Below are 23217 nucleotides of genomic sequence, written 5' to 3' on the forward strand. Positions count from 1 at the left end.
TGCGGTTGGTTTTTTTCTTATGAGACTTTTTACTAAGGAAATTTTGAAACACAAAAATAGAGGTGATAATAATGAACCCCCATGTATCCATTACCCTGCATATAGAGGCTTATGATTTAGATATCCATGAATTGCTGAATATACTACATGTGATTGGATTTTCTTCTTTTTTTAAGGAAAAATGAATTAATGCCAGCTTACTTCTTTTGAAGAATTAAATTATTTCTTTGGTTTAAATATATTATTCCATTTCAGAAATGGAAATAAAGCAATTTGTGGCTATTACAGGCATTTCATAGTAGTTGTATATACATTATTTTAAGTGGAAAAACACTTTATAATTTAGTGGTTTTATCTCTTAGAATATTTCTTGGTGTCTTGCTCAAGGTCACATGGTTTGAACCCAGTTCTTGCTAAGTCCAAAGTCCTAACCATACTAGTTACCTTTAGCACTACGTAATTCAAAATGAAATATTTACCTACCTCAGACAGTAGGAGATATAAAATGCTAGCAACATCTTAAAAACTTTGGAAAATAGAATCTCTGGTTCATTAATCAGTAGATAGTAATTTTTTAAAATAACGTCTTTGGATCCCTTAGGTAGTGAATTAGTCAAAATTAATCTAATTTTTAAAATTTTATTATGGAATCCTGAAGTTATCAGAGGCTAAAACAGAAGAGCCCCCACTGAATACTAGTGAAGCTGCAAAAATGAGTAATTCCCAAGGGGATGGTGAACATTTTGCACACCCACCCTCAGGTAAGGTTGAGGTATACTTAATTTTCCCTAATACAAACCATTGTATAGAGTGTGTTAATTTCTCATACATATTTAATTTTCAAAAACCCTGAGAAGGAGAGTGTTGAACGGCTTTCGCATTTAAAGTTCTTTGTGAATTTAGTTAAAGAGGTTGCAGGTAGGAAATACCTGGCCGAAAGGGAGAGTATAGTCCACAAATTTCCAAGTGAAGCCTGGAACTCAGAGGAGTGAGCAAAACTCCTTGGGAGAGACACCAGCCTTTGTGCCATGGCTGCAGCATACAAGATATGTTCACGTAACAGTTGGTATTCTCTTCCTTGCTTACGATTATATGGTGTTTGTGAGTCAGAAGCTGAACTTGGAAAGATTATATTAAATTACTTTCCTAATGAATTAAAGCACAACTAGAAAATAAGAGGTAATCAGTTTGTACAGATATTTAGTAAAAAAAATTGTGTCTTTGAAACCAAAATTGATGAGAATCCTTGTAAAAAATGTTAGTGGGTGAACTTGTTCAAAATGTAGCAAATCCACATTCAGTGTGCTATGTAAGAAACAAGTACAAGCTGTTTGGTTAGCTCAGTTGGTTAGAGCATGGTACTGATAACACCAAGGTCCAGGACCAGGCTGCCAAAGAAAAGAAAACAAGTACAGTAATTCTGAAACAGAAATTGAATTGTGATCATGAATTCAGTTCATTTTATGGAATTTCTATGGTTTTAAATTCCTTTTCTCAATTAAAAATGTTGTATCTCTGTGAGGTAGATGTTATGATATTTATTTTTCTTTTACATTTTTTTTCTTTTTACAAGATATTCAAGGATATTGAGTGGCTTATCCAAGATCACTGAGCTTTTAAATTGTGAAACCTAGGTCTTGGGACTGTAAATATTACGTTCTTTTACATTTTTCTTTAGAAAAACTTCTATAATTGAGTTAAGTTTGATGTTTACCCATTGATTTTTTATGTAAGTTGGATATAACTTAACTTTTTAAATACACTTTATTTTTTAAAGCAGTTTTAGGGTTCAGAGTAAAATTGAGCAGAAGATAGAGATTTCCCATATAGCCCCTGCCCCCACACATGCAGTCTCTCCCATTATCAACATCTCTTACCAAAGTGATACATTTGTTACCTTGGTAAACTTACACTGACACAGCATAATCACCCAAAGACCATAGTTTACATAAGATATTTTTATATATTTTGGATAACAATCCTTTATCAGATATCTTCTGAAAATATTTTCTCACAGTCTGTGACTTCTCTTCTCATTCTCTGATATTGTCTTCTACAAAGCAGAAGTTTTAAATTTTAATGAAGTCCAGCTTATTAATTTTCTTTCATGAGTTGTGTCTTTGGTGTTTTTATCTAAAAAGTCAGCACCATACCCAAGGTCATCTAGGTTTTCTCCTATGTTACTAAGAGTTTTATAATTTTGCATTTTACATTTAGGTCTGTGATACATTTTGAGTTTATTTTTGTGAAAGGTATAAGGTCTGTATCTAGAGTCATTTTTGTTGCCCATGGATGACCAGTTGTTCTAGTACCATTTGTTGAAAAGACTGTTTTCTCCATTGTATTGCCTTTGCTCCTTTGTCAAAGACCAATTGGCTATATTAATGTGGGTTTGTTTCTGGGATCTCTATTCTGTTCCATTGATCTATTTGTTCTTTTGCTAGTACCACATGGTCTTATTGCTGTAGCTTTATAGTAAGTCTTGCAGTTGGATAATGTCAGTCCTCCAACTTTGTTCTTCTCCTTCAATACTGTGTTGACTATTCTGGGTATTTTGCCTCTTCATATAAACTTTAGAATTAGTTTGTCAATATCCTCAAAATAACTTGATGGACTTTTGATTGCTATTGCATTAAATCTATAGATCAGGTTGGGAAGAACTGACAACTTGACACTATTGAGTCTTCCTATCCATGAACATGGAATATATCACCATTTATCTAGTTCTTTGATTTCTTTCATCAGAATTTTGTAGTTTTCCTCATGTAGATCTTGTGCATATCTTACTAGATTTTATAGCTAAGTATTTTACTATTTGGGGTGCTAAGATAAATGGTATTGTTTTTAATTTCAAATTCCATTGACTTTTATTTATTAACTTTGTATTCCGGTCTTAATGTTGATTCTGTTGGATTTTCTACAAATAGATTTTTATTTCTTTCTTCCCAATCAGCGTATCTTTTGTTCTTGTCTTGTGTTACTGTATTATGTAGAACTTCTAATATGATGTTGAATTGTAGTAGTCAGATGGGACATTCCTGCCTTGTTTCTGATCTTAATGGGGAAGCATCTAGTTTCTCATCATTAAGTATGGTATTAGTTGTAGGGTTTTTTGTAGACATTCTTTATCACATTGAGGAAGTTCCCCTCAGTTCCTAGTTTACAGAGAGTACCTACTGATGTTTTTTTTCTTTTTTAATCGTGAGTGGTCAAGCCAGAACAGGGCCCACTGACTTTAAGGTACTATATTATTAGGTGATAAAACAATGGTGAGCTATGAAACCAGAAGCAGGTTTATGAAGTTACCTTGCTTTTTTCTTCCTAGCAAGTCTAACCATTTCTTTCTTTTCTTTTTCGTATTCTGCAGATTGTAAATAGAAATTACCTCATTTGAATTATATCTATGAAAGCTCCTGCTTTAGATTTGTCTGTGCTGTACTTTAATTTGCTGGCCCAAATATAACTTTCTGTTTTATATAGACCTAAGTACATATACTGTTTAAATCTTGTGTCTAACATAATTTGAATAAATTTGTTTTGTCTTTTCCTTATCTATTAAAAGAAACTATAGAAAACTTGATCTCAAACCACATTTAACTCACTTGTGCACATGGCACAGAACAAATGGTAGATTAATTTTAAAAGTACTGATTTTAATTTTCAATAGTATTTTTTAAAAAACAGGCATTCCAAGGAATCACTTATTACAGAGTGATGGAAGCCCATTGTGCAGATCTCATTTTGGAAGAGTCATGAAGGTGCTTGACCTTCTGTCTTGTCTGTTTGCTCATATCTTTCCCTGGTTGCTGCTCGAAATGGATAGTATCTGTTCTCAGATTGATGCATAGTTGCCAGAAATGAGATGATCTTTCTTTAGCCTTTTTTTGCTTTCTGTTCCTCCTTTCCTAGAATTCAGAGATGCTAAGTATTTTGGCTTCAAGTACTTTCCTCTCTATGTCTGAGAGTACACAATATGTTCATAACTAGCAAACTCAAGGCAAGAGCTGTCCAGACTAAGTACATGAGTTGAATATAAATGCTTGTATGTGTAGGTTTCCCCTCCTCAGGAATGAATTGAACTTCGGTATTTGGGTGCTAAGCCTACCTGTGCTAACGTCACCATCAGTAAGAATGGCCATGTTTTAACTCTGTCTGCATACCGTGACCAACTTGTTTAAGCTTATCTTTACTTCTGATTACTTTAATTCCACAGCTCCCTGTCTGAGTTGATTTGGAGTGCTAACTCCAGCTCATTTCTTCCATGAAAACTTCCTTTACCATCAAGGGCCTGTGGAGCTTTTCTTCTTCCAACCTCCCTGGCACTGCAATCAGTCCACTCACCCCATGCTAGAACAGTGGTCCTTTGTCAGGTTTCTTGCATGGGAAAAATTCTATTTCCAGTTTTAGTATGCTGGCAAGATTCTTAATCATTTAAAGACGTGTACCGTGTTCTCTCATCATGGTTTTACTTCTTGGCATCATTTTTATGTTAGTCTTTGCTCACTCTACTTTCATAGCCCATGTACATACACTGAAAATGCTTTATCTTTTTTAAAAAAATCACCTTGTAGTAAAAAATGGCTTAGAGGAGCGATTAGAATGTTAACTCTGTCCCTTGGCACAACCACTAAATAGCTGGAAGTACGGAGTGCTCATGGTGTATGTGCCTCTATGTTCTGCTTGCTTTAGAAATCATTTCTTAATGCATTGGAAGGTTTATAGTTATCTTCAATATGTAATTACAAACAAAAATTATTGATATACTGGCACTTATTCTTGCAATACAAAAAATTATAGCTTTACATGAATCGTTCTGAAAATATAAGGTCATTTAGAGTTTTTACCTGCATGCAAAAGTTTGGAAACCAATTACATTATTAGAGATTAGTATACTGTTTATTTGGTTTATGGGGCAACCTTGCATTACATTATTGTTTAGTTCTAATCTTTAGACAGGATGATATCTTTGTAGCTTTTCCTAGTACTGTACAAACAGCAGAAGCTTGGTCTTTCTTGAAATGTTATTCATAAGAAACTGTAGTTCAAACTCCTTAAGGACAGAGACCATATTTATTGTTCTCACCCAGTGCCTGGTACAGTGTAGGCAAGGAGCATATGTTGATTGAATGAATATGAGAAAAAACAAGTATTATTGTTAGCTCTTTTTGGTGAACCTAGCCTAATACTTACTATTTCTTGTAATATTTTAATTAGTCTCATTGTTTAATTACTGCCAGAAATTAAAGTGCATTTTGGTAATCAGTCAGTACAACCGTTGGCAAGAAATGTGGAAATGCTGCCCGAAACTTCCTCCCTCCCACAAAAAGGCTTGAAGATTCGTGGCTTAGAACACGCAAGCAGTGAAGGACCAATAGCGGTAAGTAAAAGACATCACTTTCTAAGAACTGTGAGCAAAGTCACAAGGTACTGGGAACGATAAACCATATACTTGGCTTTTGTTGTGATCTTGAACTCAGACTTCTAAAATCAGTCAGTGGGTATCTGTGCCACTTATGTGGACTTGAATTTAGATAGTTTTATTTTACTTTTATTTGACCCAGAATTTCTCAGCACTTGGAACAGAAGAACTCCGGCAACGAGAACACTATCTGAAGCAGAAGAGAGATAAGTTGATGTCCATGAGAAAGGATTTAAGGACTAAGCAGATACAAAGTATGGAGGAAAAAGGAAAACCTACTGGGGAGGTAGAGGTATGGCTAACCTTAGTATGTCAAAATTTGCAAATCTAGAGGTGGAATTCTTAAAATCAGAGTATGTGCAAGAAAGCCTCTAATGAATTTTGCTGGTAGATCCATTCATATTAACCTCCTGAAAAGTGACGATGAGGATTTTGTGAGGCAGAAATAATAGCAGTTTGAGTATACATTTTTTTCTTGTTTCTTTACTTGCCCTGGTCTGAGTTCACAGGGTCAGTGGTCTATTTTACATGAAGCTTCTGAAATGTTTGAAATGTTTTATCATAGAGCAGCATCAGTATCCCAGGCACCACCTCCAAGAGGCTTCCTCAAGAAGAGATTTTGGGAAATTCTTTGTCTGGCTTCCAACCCCCCCCCCCCCCCCAAATGCACTTAATCTTTGTTCATTTGAGGCAGTGCTGGGAGTTTTAGACAAATGAACCCATTTTATACTATAGCCAATTTTTTTTTTTCTTTTTTTTTTTTTTAAGGAAATGACAGAGAAACCAGAAATGACAGCAGAGGAGAAGCAAACATTACTGAAGAGGAAATTGCTTGCTGAGAAACTTAAAGAAGAAGTTATTAATAAGTAGTAATTTTAAAGACCAATTTAGCAAAACAGAAGTTCAAATTTTCTTAAAAATAAATTATTTAATCCTTAAACCGAGCCTGTTAGTTTCAAACAAATACTTTTGAAAATGAAAATATAAACTTACTGTTATTTTAAACATGTGAGGTAAAGGGTGGTAGGGAAATCAGCTACTTATACTGAGCAGCTTAATACAGATTTCTGGATGATGTTTTTCTTGGAGAGAGGGTATAGAAACTAGTTGGTAGTGCATTCATTTGTTCAAACTTGGTTATCCTGCTGTTTGCGCCAGGCATTGTGCTAAGGATACAGTAGTCACCTTGGTTGACAGGGTTGCTGTCTTCATGGGGCTAGTGAAGAAGGCCCAAAGAGCAATGTGTTAGAAAGGAAAAGTGCAGAGTGCCTATAGCTGCCTGAGCCTCCTTGAGAAAGTGATGTTTAAGCTGATCGGAGGGTAACTGCACAGAGAAGTGTCAGCATATGACACTGAGATAAGTGGAGTACTGATTGATTGTGCAGGGCCTTATAGGGAATGTGAGAATTTAAAATTTTAAAATACAGGCAGTAGGAAGTCATTGAAAAGTTCTAAAGTTTTTTACGACTGAAATTTTAATTTTTATTGCTGTAGAGAGACTAGTGGTGGGCTAGAGTAGTTGTGAGTGTACCAGGTATGAGGCAGTCCAATCAGAAGTAGTTATCTTGGGCAATGGTAAGATGGATTTTACATTTAACACTTATATTTACATTTGAGGCAGGAGCAAACAGGATTTGGAAGATAAATGTGGGGGATGTTAAAAATAATTACCCACTCTTTGTATAAAAGCTATTATTAAAACAGATGAAGGAAACAAATGACTGAGCCTGTTGAAGTAAATGCTACCATTGGGTGTAGGTCTTTTGTATGAGACGTGACCCTGGAATAGTTTTTTTTTTTTTTTTTTTTTTAAAAGATGACCGGTAAGGGGATCTTAACCCTTGACTTGGTGTTGTCAGCACCACACTCAGCCAGTGAGCGAACCGGCCATCCGTATATGGGATCCGAACCCGGGGCCTTGGTGTTATCAGCACCGCACTCTCCCGAGTGAGCCACGGGCCGGCCCGCCTGGAATAGTTTTCTGTACTCTGTCTGCTTAAAGATAGATAACTAGAATGGTAGGAGAGAGCTTTCTTTCAGAGACTTCCAGTATTGTGACATCCCACATCCACCCTTTTCTAGTTATAGCACACTCCTGAGGTTGAACTTTTATCTCCTTAAATCTACAATTATAAACTTTATAAAAGGGATACCAAAATTGGTTTAACAAAATTTGCTCATTTATATTTCCAACCTACTACCTGCAGAAAAACGAGTATTCTACATTTGTTAGGTTTTCTCGTCACTAGATGGACAAGAGGAAAAAGCTAGTGATTAAAACACAGAAATGTTTCATATCACTTTTTATTAAAAATAGTTTTTATAGTGGATACATGTTTACAGATATCATTTTTAGAGGACCCAAGGCATAGAGACTTGGGCTCTGGCTTGCTTCACTGAGTGAAGACGATAAAGATATAAAAACCCAGATCTGCCTGTGGGTAGTCATTTAAAGTAACTGCTAACATAGGATCTTCATAGTTCTTTCAAGGGATATTTTAAGTCTTGTGAGTAAGCATATGTACCATGAGAACTGTTATCCTGTATTTCAAGAAAACATTCACATTTCTGCTATAAGGAAAGGTTCCTGTGATGATGGTATAAATGTTTAAGACTCGTGGCAGCTCTTCAGAAAAATTAAAGGAAGTCTTCATAAGATACAAGGATAATAGTTCCTACTGGAACTTAAAGTTAATCAAGAAGAGTCACGAGTAGATAGATAGGGAAATGTTTTAGGCCTGGGCTTCTTAGATAATAAGGAGAAATTTAATAAGAGTTAAGAAGAGAAGAGGGGACTGGCTGGTTAGCTTCGCTGGTTAGAGCATGGTGTTGGTAACACCAAGGGCAAGGGTTCAGATCAGATCCCTATTCCAGCCAGCTGCAAAAAAAAAAAAAAGAAAAAGGGCTTCATAAAACTTGCTTAAAAGAAAGTGTGTTTATACGGTAACTTTACTGATTTTGGTTTAAATATCCCAAGTCACTTGCCTTATGAGGTGGAAGGTCTTTTTTATTATATGTACACTTTTAATCAAAGAGGGGAGAATAGCTTCATGCTATGATGCTTTGGTACTAAGATCTTATTTGCCCAAAGCTCACCTTCTATAAGTACTTAGTCAAATTTAAAGTGCAGCTGACCCTCATTTGTTCAGAATTCTTTCATTTAGATTTATGTATGACCTAGTGGCTTATAATAAACATCTATGGATAATTTTATATTTACAACAAATCAAACACGAGCATCAATCATGGAATTACAGGGTCACATTTTAATTCCTGAATTTTACAGTTCAGCATTAATATCACCACATGTATACAAATGGTGTAAAACAAGTACAGTGGTATTTTTAATACAAAATAAACATCTGTTTTATGGAAAAACTATACTTCATATCTACACAGACAGCCCATTTTTTCCAAACAATAGCCCAAATTAAAATTAACTACAAAATCCTCCAAAACAGGGGAAACTGCTTCAGTTTAAGCTATTCCAGGAAAAATGGACCCATAACACATTACAAGGGTGATCTAAGATTGCAGTTCGAATTTTTTTTTTAGCTTTTTTTCCCAATGCATTAAATTGTACTTTGGGGACATTTTTCTCACTTCAGCATGATCTCAGATCATAGACAAGCAAACTAACATTAAAATATTTACAGTTAACTTGCTGTTCTAAAAATAAAACCTCTTAACTGTTTGCCTGAATTTAAATTCATTTTACGTACATGGAATGTGCTTTTACTCTTTTAAAAAAAGCAGCTTTCATGTTACACCCTTGTTTATGGAAAAGCTTTATGTGCTGCATACTGACTTTGATACTTAAGTGACTTTTTGGATCAAAATGGCTTATAGATATTAAATGCCACTTAACTCAGCACTATTATTTGTTAGTCTTTATAAATTACACTTTAAAACTTAACTATAGCTCTGGAGAGAGACAACTGTACTAACAAAGCAGAAAGTGACTTCAAAGTATCTTCCACAAAAGATTGTATGAGTAGGTGGTTGAAAACATTCTGTACTATCCACTCTAGAGTTTCCAGAGAAAAGCATTTTGGAATACTACTGTACTGATTCTTGGCCTCTAATATCTCTAAAAGTGCTGATTTTAACATCACATTAACAAAACTGTCCATTCTGAATCCAGCTTGCTTCATCAAAATACATATTGAAAATTCCTGGTGTAGAAAACTCAACATGTGCTGTAACAGGGTGTACTTTCCTCCAACTACCTACAAGGCTGAATTTCTGTTAAATGTTCAAGAAATGGTCCCAACAGCTTAACTTCATTTTTTATGACAGCTGAATTTGTTTTTCATAGAAATTTTTTTTAAAAAGAGGCAACGGGTTAAAACAACAACATGGCCAGCACCATTATACAAGTAATGTTATTGGGTTTGCAACTGAAGTTTTATAATTGTTTCTAGATTGGATACCCCCCCTGGAGCAACCCTGCATTAATATTATTTTATCAATCTTTCCCCTCCCCCAAACCATCCCAAAACCTGAGATTTTCCTTGCTGAGAAACTATCTCCCAGGCTCTGGTTACTAACCTCTTTTTTTTTTCTTTTTTTCCGACAGCTTGAAAGGCAAACCCCTTAGTTACTAGCAAGGAATCAAGTTCCTGGGAAGCCTGATGTTTTACAGAACTAAACTCTCTTAGCCGATATACTGAATGTCTTTTGCTACTCCTTGTATATTTATAAGTTCAAGTGAGAAAGCTTTCTGATTCAGATTTTCAGCTCATTGAACAGTTGCAGCATTTTAGTAAGACAACATGTTGAGGGTACCCCAGTAATAATTTTATGAGCCAAGACGAGGTCTTTTCCTGGGGGCTGTTTCTTCTTCCTCATCTTCCTCTTCATCATCTGGATAATCCACTAAGCCAACCAAACTTCCCTATTGAAGAATTAAAAATTAAAAAAAAAATTTTTTTAAATATATGTAACCAAAAAAACCTTATTAGTACAAATACAGTCACTTTTAAAGATATTAGAAATCATTTTTCTAAATTGCAGATATGTGAAATTAACACATGCTTGAATTTGATAAAGGAACCACATGGCACTCTCAGTAACCCTCAACTTTTCTATTTGGTTCTTAGATTTTTAATGATTTCTCAGAACTCAATTCAATCAGCAAAATTTCAGTGGGAAAATGTTTTTCCAAATAGCAGGACTAACAAACAATCATAAAATTTGGAAGCTGGAAAAGACCTTAGGGATGAACTAGTTCACTTCTCTAATTTTACGCTAGAGAGGATAGTAGCCAGTCTCCTTGTAGTTTCTCTGTTCATCATGTGTATATTTCATTACTAAGTACACATCACTGTCTTCATTCTGCTTTTGAAGAATACTTTAAAAGGCTGATGATAAACACATGAAATGGTTCCTAAAAAGTAATGACTAAAAAATTTAGGGCCAAGCTCAGTGTAATCAAGGGAAAAATACGAATGAGGTAATTCAAATTCCAATGCCACCACTTTTTATCTCCATGACTTTGGACAAATGATTTAAAATATCTATGCCTCAGTTTCTTCATTTGCAAAATTGGTACAGTAGTAGTAGTATTTAGACCTCATTGAACTATTTTGAAAATTAAATTGAAAACAAAAGCACCCTGTACTGGCCAGCCACCAAAAAACAAACAAAGATGTAAAGCACTTTGGTACAGTGCTTGGTATATAGTTAATATTCAGTAAGTGCTATTAGCTACTATTACCATTATCATTATTTCTGTTATTCTAAGCCAAACAAATTGGAAGAGAGGACAAAGAAGAAATAAGTACAATATAAGAAGGCCCAAGGGCTAGCTGGTTAGCTCAGTTGGCTAGACTGCAGTGTTAACACCAAGGTCAAGGGTTCAGATCCCTGTATCATGCCACCAAAAGAAATTAATTAAAAATAAATTAAAAAAAAAAAAAACTAAAAAGGCACCAATCTGATATTAACAAAGATAACAGTGAGTTACCAAGAATTTTTATATATGCTTAGGATTATATATCAAAATGTACAAACATTTCAGTCCCAAACAGTTAACACAATAATCTATTAATCTTAAGCAAAAAAGTCATCTAAAAACTTGGCTACCTAATTTAACTTTGAATTTTGTTTATATTATCTATGCATATATACACCATAAACAAATATACATTTAAAAAAATCGTTTACAGTAAAAAAACAAATACGAAATGTGAAATGTTGCTAGTAAAAGGCCTGTAATTCAGAGATGCACCCTGTGAAGTTGATGGATTCCAGGCTTTTTTTTTTGCAGCTGGCCAGCACAGGGATCCAAATAAACTTTTAACAGAATGCATTATTTTAAAATATCAGACTGCAATTACATCTTCCTGTATACAAACATGTTCACTTAAAAATACTTCGCAGAGAGCTTTCAATGTTAGTATATAAAATTCCATTTTATTCTTTTAAACTACTGTTATTTCATGGTATGAATGTACCGTCATATACTTAAAATTCCCTTTTGAACACCTGGGTTTTTTTCACAGGGTATTCTCTTTAAAAAATTTTGTTTCTGAAAATGGTTTCTCTTTCTCCCCCATTGAACTGCCTTGGCACCCTTATTAAAATCTGCCTTATTTTTTAATATGAAAGAAAATCCAACACTTGAAGCAATAGACACTTGAAGGAAATTTCGAATATGAAAGAAGGGATCAAAACAAATGACGATAATAACCTAGGAAGAGACAATGAAATAAACCAAAAAGCTAAATAAATTATAACCAAGTGGAGTTTACTCAAAGTATGGAAAAATGTTTCAGTATCCAATAGTTACGAAACTATATTATACATATCATATATGTTATATATAATAATATAATTCATCACATTAACAAATCAAAGGAGATGGAATTCTAGAACCATCCTTTACTCAATGAAATAAGGAGTAGATAGCTTTTACTGAAATATGATTTTTAACATGCTTTAAAAATCATCAGCAAAAATGACAGTTCATATGCTTCTAATTTTTATAACTTAATTTCTTTATTTCATCTAATTGCATTGGCCAATACCCCAGAACAATGGTTAAATAAAAGCAATGGTAGTGGCATGCTGTCCTGTTCCTGACAATACCACTTTTAAGCACAAAACTAACTTTTGGTATCAAACATGTATATCTTGTTAAGAAATTATCCATTTATTCCTATTTACTGAGTGTTTACATTTGGAAATAATTATCAAAATTGTAAATGCATGTTCTATACAGAAATACACATGTATGTGAAATGATGTATTTACAAGGTCACATATTGCAGCAATGATTATAACTCTAAAAAGTTGGAAACAACTTTAATGCCTACCAAAAGGTGTTAATTATAAATTAAGGTGTATCTATACTTTTTTTTTTTGGTAGCTGGCCTATATGGGGGTCTGAATCCCTGGCCTTGGTGTTACCAACACTGCATTTTAACCAACTGGGTTAACCAGCTGGCCCTACCTGCATTTTTGAATTACACTTATGAAATTTTTAAATGTCCTGATATAGAAAGCTCACCAAGATAAATTTGTTACATGAAAAAGCAAAATGCAGGGTTCTCTTCTGTGAATCTGTTGCAAAAGAAGTGTTTATTTCAGCATCCACTAACGGCTTCTCATTTTGATTTTATAAGTATTTTTCTTTATAAAAACGTACACATTTTACATCTATACAACGAAAGTACTTTGTGTCTTTATAGCATTAATATCTTAAAAAGAAATCTTTTGTTTAATTTTATTAGTAGCTAATGTCTTGCTAACCCTCAACTGTAGCATTTAACACTTATGGTAAAATAAGTGGCTAAACAAAAGGGCCGTTGATGATAAAGAACATCCCACCAGTTAGGAATGTGGTCAAGCTTGTTAAGAAGGTTGAAAGCGAATTAAATTAGTGCTTTACTTCTGTGAATTCCTATCTTGCTAAATTTCAATTTTTGTGGTAGTCTACAGTGATTGAACAATTAATTTTGTTTTCTAAGAAAAATCACTTTTTATCCCTGTCCGTAAGAAACATGCAGAACAAATATATTTTGTAATCTGTTGTTAATGTCAAAAGGGTTAAAGACGTGTTTGTTTGTGTTTGTACTTAAATTTGTTTGTTCACAAGTAATAAATTACCTGGAAGGATAATAAATTAAAAACTCAAGGAAATACCACAGAAAATAGAACAAGAAAACAAAGAAATGAGTAACAGGAGAAAAAAGTTATGAAAATTACAAAATCAATCCAGAAGGCTCCATCCAAACAATAAGTTAAAGTGGAAAAGCAGAAAATGTTCTACAACTAAAGGACTTGTTTGAGGAATGTATGAAGTATATTGTCATAAAATCTCAAAACGCAGGGATAAAACTCCAAATGCTTCCAGGAAGAAGAAAATAAAATCACATAAAAAAGATCAGGAATAAGAATGTCTTTGGACTTCCTGACAGCAATAAGTTCAAAGTTTTGAGAGAAAATTATTTCCAATATGGTTCTGTATTCAGTTAAACTGTCAATCAAGTATGAGCTTTGAATAAAGACATTTTCATACATCAAGGTCTCAAATTTTACCTCTCAGGGGATTCCTTTCTCAGGAAGCTATTAGAGGATATGTTCCACCAAAATGAGACAGAAAGTCAAGAAAGAGAACAGAGACATGGAATCCAGGAAACAAATAATGCAAGAAAGGAGAGAGGCAAAAGGAAGTCTTAGGATGATGGCCAAAGAAGCCTCAAGACAACAGCTGCGTAGCAAGTCTAGAGAGCAACCAATTGAGATTGAACAAGATGGGAGACTTCAAGAGAGAGCTTCAAGGGGAGAGACTCTGGAAACTAATATGAGAGGTACTGAAAGAATGAAAAAGATATAATTACTCTGACAAATGAAAAAAAATTACTCTAGAAAGAGTGAAAAGTTGTAACTTTATAAACAGTACAGAAAAAAAGAAAAAAATCAATAAATAATACGTATACTGTCATTATGACTATGAAATTGTCAAATACTGATTTAACCAAAAATTGTGATACAGGGAGGAATAAGGGTGAGGATGTGGTATATGGAGTATTCAATTCAGGTGTGCACATAAGAAAGCTAAATCCTCATCTACCATAATAAGAAATTAATAAATTATGCCTGAACTTGGTAAAACAACATAGCAGTATTAACATATTAGTTAGAAATAAAAGACCAGCTAGAAGAGTTCAAAGCTATCTTTGTGGAGAATAGAAGACTGGTTTTCTTCCTAATATAAATGTGTCTTTCAATAATATCTGACTTTTGAAAGTAAGTGCATGTATTACTTTGATCAAAAAAAAAAAAAAAAAAGCTAACGTATATTGAGAAGGTGCTAAGCAGTAATCTAAGCGCTTTACATTCACCAAATCTTCCCAACAAACTCAGAAAGTGGGTGCTATTTTATCCCATTTAAAATGAGAAAACTAAGGCTCAGAGAGAGAAACAGCTGAAAACACACAGAGCCAAGATCTGAACCCGAACCATACAACTCTACAGCAAATATTCTTTTTTTTTTTTTTTTTTGTCTTTTTCGTGACCAGCACTCAGCCAGTGAGCGCACTGGCCATTCCTATATGGGATCCGAACCCGCGGCGGGAGCGTCGCCGCGCTCCCAGCGCAGCACTCTACCAAGTGCGCCACAGGCTCGGCCCTACAGCAAATATTCTTAACATAGTGTCACAATATTATACTAAATTGTCCTATCACAAAGCAAAAACTGATTTTAAAAATTTCTAGTTAAAAATACATAAAACATAGCAGAAACCCATTGAAAATGTTACTTCTGTGATCTTTAGTCAAGAGCCTACCTCACTATAATACTGAATTCTACACTTTTGTAAAACAATAAACTCAAACTTATATTTTGTGTTCTACCAAGACAAATCACTTCAGGTAGGTTTTGTACTACTATGGCATTTCCCTTTCTTGTCCTTCTACCCTTATACTAACAGTTGTCCTATGTTTATGCCTTTTTATTTTAAGCCACTCCTTTTTGGGGAAGAAAATATGAAACCATTCTTTTTCCCCAAAAAGGAGTGACTTAAAAAAGCATAAACAAAAGTTTCGTATATGAAGAAAAAGTAACCAAAAGGAAATACACTTGCTATGAGAATGATAGAAAATCTAATATCCTTAACGGAAGATTCATTAACATTAGGAAAAATACAAGTGTAATAAGCCAATTTTTAAAAGGCACTATGAACACACAACTCAGAGAAGAAAAAATTCAGAAGGCTAATATTTAACCTTACTAACAAAAAACACACAATTGGGAATGAGATATTATATACTGTATCCCTTACCTAACTGGCAAAGATTAAAAATAATTGTAACAACACTGGCAAAGCTGCAGTGAGCCAAGCACATTCATACACTGCTTATGGGAACATAAACTGGTATATACTCTCTGAAAAGGAATTTGAAAATACGTGTGAAGACACTCTACTACTACTCTCTCTAAGAAAATTAATTTAAAACTCAATTAACACCAGCGTTAGATCAGTGAAATGCCAGGATCAACTTAAGTGCTCCAAAATATAACACATGATAAAGCTAAATAAAATGAAATTCTACGGTCATCAGCAATGTTTTAATAACATAGAAGTCTTATAACAAATAAAAGCAGAAGACAAAACTTTACAGAAGGATCTCAGTTATGTGCCAGATAAACCCACAGACCTGCAACAATAAAATGTTAGCAGTCATGTTCTCTGATGACAATGCATGCAACTTTTTTTTATTAGAAATTGTTTTGATTATCCAAATTTTCTTCAGTAAACATGAAATGATTTTACAGATGGAAATAGCAAAGTTTGTGTAGAGTGCTATTTCACATACCTTGGTGGCTGTTACTGATGTAGCCAAGGTTGTAGTTTTGGAAGAGGACCCATTAGAACTTGCTGGTGGAGTCTGAGCCACTACAGACTTACTGTTTGTACTGTTTGTTCCATTAGCAGCACTGGCAGAGTGAGAGAAAGTAAATTTGAAGCCACTAGAAGATGTCCTTTTGGGAAGGTTTTCCTTGTCTTCACTTTCTTTTGCTAAAGTAAAAATAAAATTTAAACCTGTATCAATAAATATTGCTAAGTCAAAAATTTGAAAAGACTTATAAAACAAAATCAGCCACCCTTGCTAGAATTCTACATTGCTGTATCTAGCATAAACTTCCAAGGACTCAGCTACTCAGCTGTCTGACTCTTCCTTTTCTTTCTATTTTTTTTGGCTGCTGGCCGTTTAGGGGATCCCAACCCTTGACCTGGTGTTATAACATTGCACTCTAACCAACTGAGCTTAACTGGTCAGCTCTGACTCTTCCTTTTTACAGTCTCCCTGTAGCTTCTATTGTACTTCTCTACTCCTTGTAAAAACCTAATAACTTCCCCCATAAGTCAATAATTCAAATGCCTAAAAGACAACAATCAAGTCTGAAGTCTCTTCTTCCCTGAATATTCCAGGTTCCATTATCTGTTCCTTTTATGACACAGGTGTCCAGTCCTCTTCAACATCTGGTTGCTATTATTTTTGTATACGATTCTGAACAGTGTGGCACTCAACATTGGATGCAGTACTTTGAATATGGCCTTAACTGACTCTTTTGACAGTAATCAGGGCAGTTACCTGTCATAAGTAAAGACGGAAGAATCTGTCTACCAAAAGGTACCTATTCCTTATTTTAATAGGCTATTTGCTCCTCCAGGCTGAACCAATTAGAACTTATGGCATTAATGAGTGGAAAATGAGTGAAGGTGGGAACAATAGTTTATAGGAAAATTTAATAAGCCAATGAAATAATTTCTTTAATGAGAATTGCCTTTAGAAAATAACACATTCAAGGGCTGGCCTGTGGCTCACTTGGGAGAGCGTGGTGCTGACAACACCAAGTCAAGGGTTAAGATCCCCTTACCGGTCATCTTTAAAAAAATAAATAAATAAAACATCACATTCAAAATCACAGACTTATATAATAGGTCCAGGAAATGCTTTTATCTTTCAAGATATAAATTTTTATTACACATTTTAGTGATATACAAAAATAGTAATTCCTCAGGCCATAGAATTAAAGTGATTAGTTCTTCTGAAAGACACAGTACTAGTAAGATCTTAGTTTTATAAAACAAGTTAAACAGAATTAAAGTGATTAGTTCTTCTGAAAGACACAGTACTAGTAAGATCTTAGTTTTATAAAACAAGTTAAACATATTTGAAAGCCAGGGTAAATTTTACTTTTGTTCTTCTCTTGATATTATATCTTTATGCAACTTTTATAATTTAAAATTTCAATGAGCAAAGTTACTTCTCTGTGCTCAGTTTCTTCTCCTATAAAAGGTGGAGTGCTGTAGAAGGTTTTTAGAGACCTATATGGTCTCTATTATTCTGGGGATTTCAGTACAGAAATAAAGCCAATACTGTTCATAAAAGGCAAAGTATAATCAGACAATGTTGTTTCTAAATAGCAAATGAACAGCATCACAAATTGGCAAGTTTCAAGAAAAACATTTTTTTTTTCGTTTTCGTGACCAGCACTCAGCCAGTGAGTGCACTGGTCATTCCTACATAGGATCCAAACCCACGGCGGGAGTGTCGCCGCGCTCCCAGCGCCGCACTCTACCGAGTGCGCCACGGGCTCGGCCCTCAAGAAAAACATTTTAAACATAAAAAGAATTTCCAAACAGATTTGGAAAAAGTACATGATTTTAAAATGACATGCTTCAGTATAAAATTCATGTCCTTTTTGTTTTATAAACTATGGCCAACCTTCTTCACAAGCAACTAAATAATTTCTGTACTAAATAAGGAGATACAAAAATTCTGAATTTTAATACCTTTTTTAGTCTCCATAAATTTTTCATAACTATCTGGAAAATCATCTTCTGGCTTAGATTTTTCAACTGGTGCCACAACTGCTTTTCCTTCCTCCTCTTCATCTTCATTAAACCACATTTCTTCATCCTCTTCCAAGGCTTTTGCATCTCTGCGAAATCTGTTACTACGCAATATAGATGGTACACTGTAAGAAATATATCACAAATATTGAGTAATGATTTTAAGTACATGACCAGATTAAATCTGAGGGAAAAAAATATGTATAACCAAGAAGAACTGAAGTAATTTGAACTTGAGTATAATTTATACCCAAATCACCTCAGTCATGATAGAAAGTGTTGCCAGAGAACACTCCAAAATATTTTACGATGTTATAAACTAAACTAAAAATTCAGCCTGTGTTATAATAAAGAGTAGTAATTCATCATATAAAGGATTTGGGACAGGGAAGAAATTCTACTCGCCTATACAACCCTGTCCTATCTAGTGATGGAAAGGAAATCCCTCAGTAAATCTCCCATGTAAGATGTAAACTACAGACAATTTTGGACACAATTTTGTAGGCTATAAATGCAATATACTTAAACAATACCTGTTCAGTTTCTGGTTTTGTCTGTCTTTTTCTTGCTCATATTTAGTCTTCAATCCTTTGAATGTCTGAACATATTCAATTGATTCAAGTGCTTTATAAAAGTTTTCAACTATATGTGCAGTAAGAGACTTGATATCTTCCTGTATAAGCACAAAATTTACATTTAAAATACTTGTTATGAGAAAAACTTTAAAAAATTTTGTAGTGCCAAAGCTGATTAAAAAATGTTTTTTGAAAGCACCTTCCAAAAATTAAAGTCCTAATTTCTTTATACATGAGCCAGGACTCAACAGAAAACTTGGAAGAAAGGAGAAGCAATTCACTGGAGCCCTTTTGGGGGACTGTAAAGAACCCTTGAAAAGTAAATGAATTTAGTTTATGTTCTGTGTTTATTTTTTTGCATTTATACAGCACTTTGCAATTTAAAAAGCATGTTCACATACAATTTCATCCTTACAACAATTCTATGAAATAGGTTTTATTATCCCCTTTTTACAGAAAAACAATTGAGGATCTGAGAGAGTCTGGATGATTTGATTAAGAGCACACAGCTGAGTAGAGGGCAGATGTTAAAAGTATATTTTCAATAAACATGTGTTATTTAATGACTTCCTGTTTAACTGCTATCAAAATGCGGTAAGTCCTTAAAGGGGTCAGATCTCCCATACTGGCCTGACACACACACACACAAATTGAGAAAAAAAGTCTTATCTAAATAATAAGCATAGATTCCTCCAACTATATTACATTTACAGATGTGATAAACAATTTGCCTGGAACAATTTATCTGATAAACAATTTATCCACTTGAATAGTCCTGCAGACATCCAATGGCATAATCTTTGTGAAATAAACTAATTGATAGTAATAACTTCTAAATTCTAAATGATCATTGCAAATGCATGAGTGTATAGCAGGCTTGCGGGGTGGGGAAAGGAGGAATTGGTAAAGGGAGGCAAAAATCAACTACATTGTATATTGATTAAAAAAAAAAAGAAAAATGTAAATCCAATCATGAGAATAGGGATAGGGTCGTGAACCCTAGAATTCATTTTCTTTCTACCTCACTGAAATTTTAAAGGAAAAAAAAAGTTAATAAATAAAAAAATCAAGTTTATAAAAACATAAAAAGTTCCGATTTATTAGAACAATACACTGTGAACTGGGTTCAGATACCTAGTGAGCTAATTAACTATATTCCTTCTTTTCTAAGGCAAAATAATACACTTCTATCCTTCTATTCCTTTTTAAAATCATATTCTTGGCAAGTGACTGCTCTTAGAAAAACAGTCCAGTCGACCAAATAATCTTCATATGAAAACAGCATGTTGTCAGTAGAAATCTGATTTACAAGAAACAAAACTAGAAAATTAATTTCTAGCTTTGACTTTTTTCATGTTTTTTCCAACCATGTGGTCATTTCCTTGGTGTGTATATGTGCAGGAAAGGTAAATTTGTTGTACCAGTTCTACAGTTATCTGTCTTATCCTGTTGTTCACATCAACACTCTCTCCAGATCTTTTTATGACAAATCTTTTGTTGCCTGAAACTGAGTTTAGGACATAGCTTCAAATCCTGACTGTGCTACTAACCAAGTAGATGCTCTCAAATAGGTCACTTAATGACTTTGGGTGTCTTATCTCCCCCATCTGTAATATAAGGTAGTCCATTTAACTTCCTGGTTTCATCAACTTAAAATTCCAGGATTCCATCCTACCTTTTACGCATCTTGTATCAATGTCTACCAAAGGAATTATTTTTCAAAATTTCTACTCATTTATTATCACTATTCCTGCAACAGAAAATCGCTTTTTCCTAAAAGACATTATGAATGGCACGCTTGACTGAAATGTCCACATATGCCTAATGTGATCCTGAAAAATCTGGCCAATAAAAATGAAACTGAGGAGGGCTGGCCAGTTAGCTCAGTTGGTTAGAGTGCGTTGCTGAAAAATGGAAATGAGAAAATTGAGTAAATATGGGTTAAAACAATATGCTGAATTTCACTTTTAAATTTCACAATTTAAAATATTAACATCATTAAACTATAATCGTGTGGCAAATAAGAATAAGTAAATGATTTTTTAAAATTTCAGTTTATTAGGAACAGATTCTAAAAACACGTGGAATAAACAATTTCAGTAGAAAAACTTCATTTACATATAATTCTTTTAAAAAATATAATTATTTCTTTACATATAATTATGTCTTATACATATAATTACTAACTGTTCTTGAATATAAACTTACCACTCTTATAAATTCGAACAACTCAATTACAGCTGAATTCAACAGGTTGTACCGAGTTCCATTATCCAGAAGTGCATTTATAACTGGCTCAAAAAGATTTCCCTTGGTGATGTAACGATTATAAAATTCATCTTTGAGGCCAATTATTCTTCTCATAAAGCGAAGAGCACCTAATTAAAAATAATACAGAGAACAAGTTGATGATCTTACTAATAGTACTGTATAGGTAGTTTTCCCATAAAGCAATATATATGCTCCTCAAAAATATAAAGTAAAACTGTGCACTACAAATAACTGGACTTTGAGAAAAACAGAGTAAGGGGAAGACTGCTCAAAACCTATACAACTTTGTAGCCAGAGCTAATAAAAAGAAAACCAGTAATTGTTATCTGGGAGATAATAAACTATCTAGGCAGGAAGCTCCATGGAAAAGAGATATAAAAATATACAAAACCTATAGAATGCAAATACTGGTAGTACTAAGAGCAGTGCAGGTGGATGCTGCGACAATGCAGTGAAGACAGCTCAGAATCAGTGGGGGGCTGTCATTAAGGTGGGTACAGGAGTGGTACAACCTGCCACTGTGGGGGAGGGAGCTACGGAGGCAGGTGCTTCTTTTCTGAAAATACATTCAAGGGGTCTCCTGCTACCAGTAACGCATAAGGAGATCTAAAGGTTTTTTACTTTTCTGATGAAGGCTACCATTCCACTCTCATTATTCTAGTTCCTCTTGACTTGGAAAAATAATTTGTGAACCAACACTACCTCCACATTATAATGACATCATTCTCTTGTTTACCAACTGCTTATGAGCTATTTTGCCATATGTAAACATGCACTGTGCCAGAGCAGACTGTATTTGTAAAAGAACAATAAAGAGTAAGCAGTATAATTTGGCTTTTCAGATTTTAGAATATTGAAAGGAAATTTCCCTTTTAACTGGTCTTCTCCCAGGCTAAATAAAGCTAAATAAATTCAGCAATATCACTGCTAAAATTCTTATGGAACACAAAGTATAATTTCAATCCTTTATTTTTATATTTGTTGATCCTTAAACTTGTAACCTTTTCCCCCATGTAGTCTAACAGATTCCACCAGCCAAATCTTTAAAACACAAGGATTCCAATTTTATAAGTCAATCTGTTCAACCCTCTGCTCATGGACGGAAGTCACTAAATGAAGTTGTGCCTGTTACAAGAGTTTCTAAATATTATCTAAGAATAAAATAGAAATAGGCCACATAAGGTATAATGTATGTTAGCTGTAACACCAAACAAGTGTGGGGAAGAGTGTTAGACTGATAACATCACCTCTTTTTGTGGCAGAATAAGAAACAGTTTACTTAAGAGTTAAAAAAACTGAAGTATTATCAAAAGTGTGAGGAAACATTCTTATACACTGCTGGTGAATTAACTGACATGCACACAAAACTATAGTTACAACAGCATTGTTTACGGTAATGGAAATCCTGAAATAATATAAATATTTAAATACAGGAAATTCTTTCAATTATGATACATCCATACTAACGGAAGTACTGTGCAGTCATTGAAAAGGACTAACAGAAAGCCAGACAGGAGAATCTATCATGAGAACATCAATCCTTGTCAATATAAAAATATAATTCCAATCAAGATGTCAATATAAAATACAATGTCAATATAAAAATATAATTCCAATCAAGATGAAATAGATAAAATTTTTAAGTTACAGTGCAAAAACAAATGTCTAAGTACAACCAAGAAAATTATGAAAAAGAAAAGTGAGGAAGGACTCAGCAGTTATTAAACCTTACAACAGAGATACTATAATGGCAAAAAAGAGACACTGTCATTATTTCATCTGGTGGAATTAAAGAACAGTCAAGAAATGACACAAGTTTATACGTTAATTTACTGTATAACAGAAATGTTATTTCAATTCAGTAGGAAAAATATGATTTATTTAATAAAAGTGTTGGCATAGCTGTCTGTGAAAATAACAAAACTAGACTCTCACTTCAAACCATGTGCAAAACAAAATTCAGATGTAATATATATGTGTAAAAAGGAAATAAAAATATTAAAAGAAAACTGAGAATATCTATATAATCTTAGGACATAGAAGACTTTCCTAAGCAAAACAAAAAACCCAAAAGCCATAAAAG

The 23217-nt window shown here is 33.8% G+C and overlaps 2 protein-coding genes across 7 annotated transcripts in view; one reads left to right on the forward strand and one right to left on the reverse strand.

The window, feature by feature from the left end:
• Positions 1 to 7147, forward strand: part of CFAP36 (cilia and flagella associated protein 36) — a 38035-nt gene extending 30888 nt beyond the window's left edge. For both annotated transcript variants that reach the window (XM_063078546.1, XM_063078547.1), the window contains 4 exons: positions 659 to 761; positions 5238 to 5377; positions 5562 to 5711; positions 6188 to 7147. In XM_063078546.1, the coding sequence (XP_062934616.1) occupies positions 659 to 761; positions 5238 to 5377; positions 5562 to 5711; positions 6188 to 6289 (495 nt within the window). In that variant the 3' untranslated portion in view covers positions 6290 to 7147. The remainder of the gene's footprint in view (positions 1 to 658; positions 762 to 5237; positions 5378 to 5561; positions 5712 to 6187) is intronic.
• PPP4R3B (protein phosphatase 4 regulatory subunit 3B) overlaps positions 1 to 23217 on the reverse strand; it is a 116794-nt gene that overhangs the window by 51042 nt on the left and 42535 nt on the right. For 4 of the 5 annotated variants that reach the window (XM_063078017.1, XM_063078016.1, XM_063078015.1 and 1 more), the window contains 5 exons: positions 21072 to 21241; positions 18822 to 18961; positions 18229 to 18413; positions 16244 to 16446; positions 8666 to 10316 (listed from right to left, as the gene is read on the reverse strand). In XM_063078017.1, the coding sequence (XP_062934087.1) occupies positions 10221 to 10316; positions 16244 to 16446; positions 18229 to 18413; positions 18822 to 18961; positions 21072 to 21241 (794 nt within the window). In that variant the 3' untranslated portion in view covers positions 8666 to 10220. Of the gene's footprint in view, positions 1 to 8665; positions 10317 to 16243; positions 16447 to 18228; positions 18414 to 18821; positions 18962 to 21071; positions 21242 to 23217 lie in introns of those variants that run through there. The other variant, XM_063078014.1, reaches the window with a different exon arrangement.

Source organism: Cynocephalus volans, chromosome 14 (genome assembly GCF_027409185.1).
Source record: "Cynocephalus volans isolate mCynVol1 chromosome 14, mCynVol1.pri, whole genome shotgun sequence".
Lineage (NCBI taxonomy): Eukaryota > Metazoa > Chordata > Mammalia > Dermoptera > Cynocephalidae > Cynocephalus > Cynocephalus volans.